Source organism: Perca fluviatilis, chromosome 23, assembly GCF_010015445.1.
Source record: "Perca fluviatilis chromosome 23, GENO_Pfluv_1.0, whole genome shotgun sequence".
Classification (NCBI taxonomy): domain Eukaryota; kingdom Metazoa; phylum Chordata; class Actinopteri; order Perciformes; family Percidae; genus Perca; species Perca fluviatilis.
The window spans coordinates 7,563,372-7,573,690 of record NC_053134.1 but is presented as its reverse complement, the minus strand read 5'-3'; the positions used below and the strand labels follow the sequence as shown (position 1 = coordinate 7,573,690).

General features: G+C 39.4%; 1 protein-coding gene across 1 annotated transcript; it reads right to left on the bottom strand.

Annotated features, from left to right (window-relative positions):
- Positions 1-4,387: 4,387 nt before the first annotated feature.
- LOC120553156 (tyrosine 3-monooxygenase-like) lies at positions 4,388-7,036 on the bottom strand. Its single transcript, XM_039791255.1, has 3 exons — positions 6,866-7,036; positions 6,652-6,785; positions 4,388-4,769 (listed from the first exon to the last, which is right to left on the bottom strand). The coding sequence occupies exons 1-3, from the start codon at positions 7,019-7,021 to the stop codon at positions 4,604-4,606; spliced, it is 456 nt and encodes a 151-aa protein (XP_039647189.1). The 5' UTR covers positions 7,022-7,036; the 3' UTR covers positions 4,388-4,603.
- Positions 7,037-10,319: the final 3,283 nt, after the last annotated feature.

The following is a 10,319-nucleotide window of genomic DNA, read 5'->3' as shown; positions in this document are numbered from 1 at the left end:
ATTTTCCTCTGTCTCCCAAGTAGGTGTAATTTAGAGTTGTCATTAAGTAACAAAATAATCGGGTCAGCAGGAATTCAACATCCTATCACATCAGATATTATCAATATTTTAATCCAGAACTCATGCACCTGTTCACATTCCCAGACCATATGCAGGAAAGTTCCAGTTTGTTCAGGTTGGCAGAACGTGCAATAGGGAGTGGGACTGGCTTTAGAGACGTATCTCTTCTGAGGAGTACAGTATGTCCTATGACATATGTTGAAGTGGATCTGGGTTCTTGGAACAGTGGAAAATGTTGTCCCAAACAATTAATTGCATTCCCCTCAGGGCTCAGCTCTCGCTCCCATTTTTTTACTATTGGGAGTAGGGCTGGGCGATATATCGATATAAACAAATATATCGATATATTTTTAAATGAGATATGGAATTAGACCATATCGCATATATCGATATAGTTCAAATGTGATCCTTGCTCCCATAGATATGTCGCCGTGAGGTTCTAAACATACGTCAAAACCCGCCGCCATCTTGGAACAGGGGTCCGAAGCATTCAGATCAACGCTAAAGATGCCGGACTTTTGTACTGCTTAATTATGTTCGATAGAGGAAATGAAAAGAACAAACAGCATGGATAACATTTAACAGGTGACAATGTGTTTTATGATTATATATGCCGCCTTTGACCAGCAATCTGAGCTCCGGCGGCAGCGGGAGGCGGAGAGCCCCGTGGCCGGCCGCAGCGTCTCTTCCCCCGGGCAAAAACACAGCTTCGCTCCGCTGCGCCGGTCCCCGCTGATCCAGATCGGACCAGCCAAAGACAGAGTGGTGACCGGTAGGATCTTACACGTAGTCCAGACCTGTATGTCGATATCGGGCGGAAAGTTCCACTAAGTTTGCCGGCGCGCGCGCGGACGGAAAGAAGCTGCTACGGGGGCAGCGACCGTCTGCGGCTGCAGGATCTGGAGCTCAGTGCCCGTTAAAATTACATGTAACGCTTAAATACATACAGAAATAAATAGTGGAGGAATGAGCCTGGACATTTCAGTCTGTTTAAACTTCACCTTGAAGCAGAAACTCTTAGTTCAGAAGGGTGAAGTTTCCGTTTGGACTCAGATCTGTGAACCGATCATAATAAATTTCTTTGTTTTGTAGTCGATAGTTCATCTTTTAGTTTACTTAAGTGGAAGCAGTATCAAGTGGAAGAGGGGGACTATAACCTAGGCTTACAGGCATGAGGCATTACATTTTGAACAAAGTAGATTATATTAATATCAAAAGCTTAATTGACCTTTGGAACGAATCACAAATAGCCTATGGAGCTTTGATTTCAAAAAAGTTACTCCTGTTATACAGTATTTAGGTTTACATTTTATTGTTATTTGAACAGCTGAGCATTTAATCATGAACCAGGTGTAGAAACCGGTTTATTATTTATTTGATTTTGCAACTGTTTCTATGAAACTACTTGTGACATGTCATATTTGATTTGGGCTTTGACTGAACATTTGCTCTCACTTCGCGGAAAAAATATCGCGATATATATCGTATATCGATATTCAGCCAAAATATATCGGGATATGACTTTTGGTCCATATCGCCCAGCCCTAATTGGGAGTTCTCCTATGGGTCAGTTTAGCATAAATCTTGGACACTAATCCTCTCATAGGAAAATCAACAAACCATTTAATGACTGGGTGCGCCTCAAGACTGTTTCCCCATGACACTCCATAACATTTTAGGGCTGATCGTAAGCGAAGATAAAAGGAGAAGGATGTCCTGGGGACTTCAAAACTAGCTCTCATGTCTTCAAAATTCAGCATTGTGCCATATTGGGGTATTCAAATGCCACTTATTGGTGTAGCGTAGTTGCTCCTCCACCTGTTTAAAGTTGGTCAATGTGTTGGTGATTATAGGGCCATAGGCTAGCATACACTTTTTTGGCCACACACCTGCAAAGGCGAGGTCTTGCAGTCTTAGACTTTCAGTGAGATTTTGCTCTATTTCTCTCCATGGAACTGTAGATGAGGGGTCCATCCACCCATAGTTGAAAGGCTCTGTGATGTATTTTTGTAGAGCAGGGGTCACCAACGCGGTGCCCGCGGGGACCAGGTAGCCCCCAAGGACCACATGAGTAGCCCTCGGGCCTGTTCTAAAACTGAAAATTGAATATTGATATTATCTGTTTCCCACCTTGTTAAGTCATTGTTGATAATTATTGTGAGAAATCATTAACGTGATCAGTGTCTTCACATAAATGAGCGTCATTAATCATTAATAATCATATATAACTATCATTAATCATTAATAATCATATATAACTAAAGGCAAACTGAGCACATTTGTTATTTCAGAAGAGTGTATCAAACTGGTAGCCCTTCGTATGACTCAATACCCATGAAGTAGCTCTCAGTTTAGAAAAGGTTGGTGACCCCTGGTATAGAGTATTTTAGCCTAGATTGTTTATTATTCCAAATATACTGCCGAATTAAGGTATCACGTTTCTTCCAGAAATGTCTTGGTGGGGGTAAGGTGATCATTGTACTTAAGAAATTCACACAAGGACAGTGGCGGTTTTTGGATGTTTTTTTTTGGACGCTTTTTTACCCAAGCGGCTCAAATAAAAGAAAAAAGAAAAAATACATGTTTTTGGCAGTAGCAGGACCTCCATCAGCTCCCGTGGCTGATGATAGTGGTGGTGGCATAAGTGAGGAGAGGGACAGAGATGAGGGAGTGAGGGTAGAACCTGCGGTAAGCACAAATCCCCTTAAAACACTTTGCCCCTTGATAAAACTGAGCCAAAACCTGAGTGGTGGACAAACTGTTAATGATAGCACTACAACAATAAAAGACGTAGGCATGCTTTACTGTATGATTCTTGCATTAGCAGCCTATATAAACGTTGCACATCATGCAAACTTTCTTAACGAGAATTTTAATGAGCTTTTCTATCTATACAAAAACTCATGATAGACCTCTTCAAATTAAAGCACAGGGCCTCTTGAAATGATATATATATATATATATATATATATATACATATATATAGTACAGGCCAAAAGTTTGGACACACCTTCTCATTCAATGCATTTTTTTATTTATTTTCATGACTATTTACATTGTAGATTCTCACTGAAGGCATCAAAATGATGAATGAACACATGGAATTATGTACTTAACAAAAAATTGTGAAATAACTGAAAACATGTCTTATATTTTAGATTCTTCAAAGTAGCCACCCTTTGCTTTTTTATTAATAAGGGAAAAAATTCCACTAATTAACCCTGACAAAGCACACCTTTGAAGTGAAAACCATTTCAGGTGACTACCTCATGAAGCTCATTGAGAGAACACCAAGGGTTTGCAGAGTTATCAAAAAAAGCAAACGGTGACTACTTTGAGGAATCTAAAATATAAGACATGTTTTCAGTTATTTCACACATTTTTGTTAAGTACATAATTCCATATGTGTTTATTCATAGTTTTGATGCCTTCAGTGAGAATCTACAATGTAAATAGTCATGAAAATAAAGAAACACATTGAATGAGAAGGTGTGTCCAAACTTTTGGCCTGTACTGTATATATATATATATATATATATATATATATATATATAGAGAGAGAGAGAGAGAGAGAGAGAGAGAGAGAGCGCTTTTATGATTCATGAGGAGTAGACCGTTTTATTGTATTAATAAATGGCACTCTTTTGAAGTATTTAATGTGTCAACTCGCACTGATTCTTGCTTACTCATTACATGGCGTTAGTAGTTTGAAGGAGTATGCGTTGCTATACATATTCAGGGGAGCACAAGGACGGGTGGTATTTAGAATATTTCTATATTTTATTTGTATATTATTAATATTTTTATATTATTGTTGCTCTCTTTTCTTGTTAAATTTTTTATGATTTTTTTATTGATTTGAACACTACTTAGTTTAATTACTTTTTAGATTATAATTTTGAATACCCTTCCTGTCCAGTGAAAACCATGTATCTTCAAAACCTTTTTGGATGGAATTTTTCTGATAAACTGAAAAGGTTTCTTGAGAAGAAAATTGAGAAAAGTCTCCTACTTCTTAAGCTTCTTTAGAAAGCATCTTGGATCAGCTGGAAAATGCTTTGTCACAAAGCTGAAAACGGCCTTTTTTTCTGACACCATGGAAAGTTGACTTTTGTAGATTAAACTACCCAACAGTATATAAAGGAGTTCAAATGAGCACAACCTTAAACATCTACAGCAGTAAAATGCAACGTACACATTAATGCAACAACTATATTTTCAGAAACATCAGATATAATAGGAAAACACTGACAGGGAACATTTCTACTTGAAGTAAATATTGCTGATAATACTTACATACCTTTACTTAAGTAAGATTTTACTGCAGTAAAGTATCTTAATACTTTTCTCTGAAATGTTTTGAGACTCATGAAAATAAACATGTATTTCTTTTTACATAAATTATACATGCAAACAATTAGCCATGTGGAACCTCACAAACCTGACTACATTTTGATTGCCTTTGTGTTCGTATTAGTAGATCTCTTATACAATGTTGAAATGTTCATCCTTTTCTCTCTCTGCAGAAAATCTGTTCCCGGTCCTAAGATGAGCTGAATGTCTCCAAGGCGCTGTGAAGGGTCTTCAGTTCTTCTCTCATCTGGCTCAGAGCGTTTTGGATCTTGCCGGGCTGATCCAGAACCTCCACGCTGCAGGTAAAGGGGTCGTAGCGAACTGCAAAGGGGCGCTTGATGGTTGCAGAGTATCTCCTGTGGGAGGGAATGAATGCAGAGTATAAACAGATGCAGAGATACAGATGTGTGACAAATATTAGGAAAAAACTCCTAAGTCTCTTACTAAGGTGTGTCTCAACTCATTAAAGGCACCGAATAAAACATTTGACCACAAGTAGTCCTATGGAGCAATGTTTTTAGGAACAGGTCCCTGTTTCCCTCTGGACGCAATTAAATAGACCTTAAACCAATCAGAGCAACGAAACGGCTTAGCAACACACCCAAGCTGGGGCGGTGGGGTCTCAAATTACAGATCAGCAGTACCTTTAGGAGAGAATTATGCAATACAGTAACAAAATCTGGATTCATGTTTGATTACCACCGCATAGTTTGACAGTTTGATCTGAGTTTGCTGAGCCTGGTGCGTCAGGTCAGGGGTATCTGCCAGAGCAAATGAAACATGAGCTTGCAGATTCGTCTGGTTTTCAGGCTTTTGGAGAGAAAAACTGCATGTACACAGAAACTTTATTTAAAATAAAACTTCACAGGATAACTCGTGATTTAATTCCCCCTCAATTTGCCGCCATCTATAGACTTTATTTATTCCATTGGGAAATTGCATTTTTATAGGAAATCATAAAACAAACAAGATAAGGTGTGTGAGAAACAAATTCCTAAAGAAGGCTATTAGTAAACAATAAAGTCAAATGAAGTCAAAGAATATTAACTGAACTAAAACTAAAACCATGCTCTTAAATCTACATATGTATTGAATGTATACTCTTCTAACTTTGTCATTTTAATATATAAAAGTATTCAGAACTTCCATGCTCAAGGAAGAACATTATATTGCATTTTATATGTAAGTATTAAAGTGTTATAAAATATTTACTGTAAATTCTGTTCAGCCTTAGGATAAAGTAATTAAAGATGCAATAGGTAAGTCCTATAAAACTAACTTTCTGTCACATTTGCTGAAACTGACCCTATGTTCCAGCAGAACTACATGAATTATGTAATATAAAAAAAAAACAGCTCCTCTGGCACCACCTACAGCCTGTACTGCGATTGGCAAAATTCCACCGCTCCCGGTTGATTTTATCCAATCAGGGCCACGGGGGGGGGGGTCTATCTGCCTGTCAATCACTGCTCAGGCACGTACACGCATATATAGCGTTCTCCCCTCCCCCCTCCCCGTGCACGAGCTGCAGAAAGGTTTCCCAAAACTATGAATGGTGAATATTGGAGTGGCTTTTCAGAGGTGGCGTGAGCTGCGGGATTTTAAAGATCTGAAGAACGATGCAGATGTAGCCACATTTCTTCTCGACAGGTAACATAATTACCATGAATGATTTATCTTTCACTTGGTTATTAGTAGTCAAAAGTCCACAAAGCTACGTTGGTGAGGATAATTGTAACGTTAGCACAGTGGTCGGTCACATATGATGCTGAAATGGCTAACGCTAGCCTGCTAGTTAGCATCGTTTTACTGTTGGTGAGTAAAGTTAACATTGTGTTAGTGTTTAGTATTGAAAATGTTGTCTGTCTGACATGCCGGCAGTTCTGTCAAACTCCCTTGTGTGGGAGGGGCTTAGGAGACGGTTTGGGCTGCAGCAGAAAGGGGGGAGGGACTAAGAAGTTGTCGATGTTCAAATTTGTTAGCAAAGTCCTGGCTCTTTACAAGCTTACCTACAGCAGCTTTAATTGAGGCTGTGTGGTCATGGTTTAATAAAAAACCTTGGACTTAGTAGAGATGTTGGTTCCACAAATAGTTCCGGAATATAATGTGCAGTGTTTGATTTGAACAAGCAACATTACATTTATAACGTAGTTTAAGAAACAGTTTTAATGTAATGTCAATGTCCGAATTCAGCTAAATGAACACAGTTTGAACCCAACATAAATAACAAAGGAATACCTCATCTTAGTCTTTGCATCCTCAAAGCTTTCAGACACAAAGTAAACAGGCTGGTATGTTTGGTCCTGGTACGGCTGCACTGCTGTCTCCTCCGGGTTAAACGGCTTGTACTCCGGCTCATTAGACAGAGCGTACTGGAAGGGACAGGTCAAAGACTGTCAGCACACCACGCAAAAATGAATATGCAGCAAAAAATACTTGTGTGTGAACTCACAACAAGCTCTCCATAAGATGACAGGAGTCCGGCGCCGTAAGCTTTCACTGTTCCGTTCTGCTTGCAGAGGCCAAACTCCACAGTGAACCAATACAACTGTAAAGACAGAGCACAATAAAAAAGGGTTAGGCAGATGTAGAGAGCAGGATTAAACATAATGTGCAGTCATTTATTTAAGCCACTAGATGGCAGGAAAGATCCGTTAAGAGAGCCTGTGTTTCCCTCCGATATTAAAAGCTTCTCTTTCAATATTTGACATGACTGAATCAAAAACAGGTCCAAGTGTTTCACATACAAGGAAAAACAAATACTCCAGAAGTCCAAAATCATAAATGTAAAGTAGAAATGTACCACAAAACATGAAAAATATGTGAAATATATGTTGTGTAAAGTGTTTAAAAACAAAGAGATGACATGTACAGACTTTATATAAAATTGTGTAATTTTCCTATTCTCGTGATGAAGAACTGCCAATACAAAAGTATGCATGTCTGAATGTATTAAAATTACATTTCAGGTGGCATTCAAATCTAATTTCAGGTTTAAAATCGTAATAAAAACCTACCGTTAACAGTTTCTGGATGTCTTCATCTGAAGCTCCGAGCGAGGCAACTCCAAGCAAAATTGCCCAAATTTTACCAGTGCATGGAAAAACTATGCTTTTGCCTGTAGTGTCTGGCCTTAGAAAATACATCTAAATGAATAATTGACACACTGAAACGTTGAAACAGCACTTTTGAGACAGTACCGGAGATTTTGATCACTATGTTTTTATTTTGAGTCCAGCTTTTCGTGTAAAAAGATCTAACTTTGTTGATTGTGTTTTTGCTCTCTGTTATTTTTTTTAGGATCACAAAAACATTTTTTCTCTCTATTTGAGGCTTTTGATTCAAGGTTTTCTTTCTGCCGGTAAACCACTTTCCCTTTTTTTATTTTTATTTTTTTAAGATTATTTTTTGGGCATTTTAGGCCTTTATTGACAGGACCGCTGAAGAAATGAAAGGTGAGAAAGAGGGGGGAATGACATGCAGCAAAGGGCCGCAGGTCAGAGTCGAGCCTGGGCCCGCTGCGTCAATATATATATATATATGGGCGCCCGCTCTACCAACTGTGCTATCCGGGCGCCCAAACCTCCCTCCTTTTAACACCACCACCACAACAACAACAACAACAACAACATCAAAAACAACAACAATAACAACAACAACAACAACAACAATGGGAGGTGCCACTATGGGGGGCGCTATAATCGCAGGAAGTAGGCTCGTATCTCAGCAACGCTTTCACATATTGAAACCAAACTTGGTACATGGATTTGGGGTCCCATCCTGAGGACGCACAATACACTTGGAGTCTTTTGACCACTAGGGGGGCGTAATAATCACAGGAAGTAGGCTTGTATCTCAGCAATACTTTTACGTATAGAAATCAAACTTAGTATATGGACTTGGGACCCCATTCATTTTTTTTTTTTAAGATTATTTTTTGGGGCATTTTTAGGCCTTTATTTTCTCAGGACAGATGAAGAAATGAAATGGGAGACAGAGGGGTATGACATGCAGCAAAGGGCCGCAGGTCGGAGTCGAACCCGCGGCCGCTGCGTCGAGGGGCAAACCTCTATACATGTGCGCCTGCTCCACCAACCGATCCAACCCGACCACGGGACCCCATTCTGAGGACACACAATAAATTTGGTGACCTTGACCACTAGGAGGAACGCTAGAGTTACAGGATATGAGCTCATATCTCAGCAATGCTTTTATGTATAAAAACTGAACTTTGTACATGGACTCAAGACCCAATCCCGAGGATGTAAAATAAATTTGGTGACCTTTGACCACTATGGGGGCACTATAATCACAGGAAGTGAGCTCATATCTCAGCAACGTTTTGATGTATGAAATCCAAACTTGGTACAGGGTGTCACTACCCGATGTGAGTCGAGTGCAGATATGAGTTGCGTATGCGTCACTTTGCGACTTCACGCAGATCTGTTTTGCTGTTAGTCACAGAATAATGAGATAGGTACATTACATAGCAGTACTTTATTAGCCACATAATAATGATATAGGTACATTACATAGCAGTAATTTATTATTTAGTGTAACCCATCACATTTCACGGCATGATCCCTGATGTCAGTTCTAGATTAGAGGTTAAAGTAGCCTACAAGAACCTGCTAACAACAGACTTCTGTAATGTCAATCCAATAAAAATGGACCTACATAACGAAGTTTGTTCACTGCTGGCTACAAGTTAGCAATCAAACACAACAAAGGCTGTCACTTGAATGGCGTTTTGAGCTAATGATAGCAATCAAACATTTATAGATAGCTACGTTTGCCGGATCCGGATCCCTTGTCGTTATGATCCGGATCCCTTGGCGTTATGATCCGGATCCCTTGGCGTTATGCCGTAAACCATTTTAAATCTGAGCACGCACAACTCACATCTTCACTCGACTCACATCAAGTAGTGACACAGGGACTTGGCTCTTGATTGTGAGAACAAACAAGGACATTGATGTAATTTGGCCTCTAGGGGCACTGTAACAAATTAAATGAGCTGATATCTCAGCCATTCTTTATCCAGTTGCCATCAAAGTTGCTGTGAATGCTTGCTCATGCCATGGCAACGCCATTCCTGCTAGTGTACTGCTTGGCCCCCTCATTGCTGCTTGCAGCTATATTTACAACTGTGTTTTTATCATTTATTATTTGTCTATACAGCAGCCAGTCATGGGTGCCCACAGGATGAGTTAGTAGATTTCTTTATTTTTGGACTTTTTTGTAGTATTGTCATCTGTATCTGGCTTATACAGTGCCTTGCGAAAGTATTTGGCCCCCTTGAACTTTTTTGAAGGCTTCAAACAAAGATATAAAACTGTACTTTTTTGTGAAGAATCAACAACAAGTGGGACACAGTCATGAAGTGGAACGAAATTTATTGGATATTTCAAACCTTTCTAACAAATAAAAAACTGAAAAATTGGGCAAAATTATTCAGCCCCCTTAAGTTAATACTTTGTAGCGCCATCTTTTGCTGCGATTACAGCTGTAAGTCGCTTGGGGTATGTCTATCAGTTTTGCACATCGATAGACTGAAATTTTTGCCCATTCCTCCTTGCAAAACAGCTCGAGCTCAGTGAGGTTGGATGGAGAGCGTTTGTGAACAGCAGTTTTCAGTTCTTACAGATTCTCGATTGGATTCAGGTCTGGACTTTGACTTGGCCATTCTAACACCTGGATATGTTTATTTGTGAACCATTCCATTGTAGATTTTGCTTTATGTTTTGGATCATTGTCTTGTTGGAAGACAAATCTCCGTCCCAGTCTCAGGTCTTTTGCAGACTCCATCAGGTTTTCTTCCAGAATGGTCCTTTATTTGGCTCCATCCATCTTCCCATCAATTTTAACCATCTTCCCTGTCCCTGCTGAAGAAAAGCAGGCCCAAA

Bases quoted from the DNA above. Each gene is read 5' to 3' on its own strand.
- LOC120553156 (XM_039791255.1), bottom strand. From the start codon at position 7,021: ATGTTTAATCCTGCTCTCTACATCTGCCTAACCCTTTTTTATTGTGCT. The intron at 6,786-6,865 runs GTGAGTTCACAC...TGTCCCTTCCAG, and splicing joins CATCTTATGGAGAGCTTGTT to TACGCTCTGTCTAATGAGCC. The intron at 4,770-6,651 runs GTATTCCTTTGT...TCCCTCCCACAG, and splicing joins GATGCAAAGACTAAGATGAG to GAGATACTCTGCAACCATCA.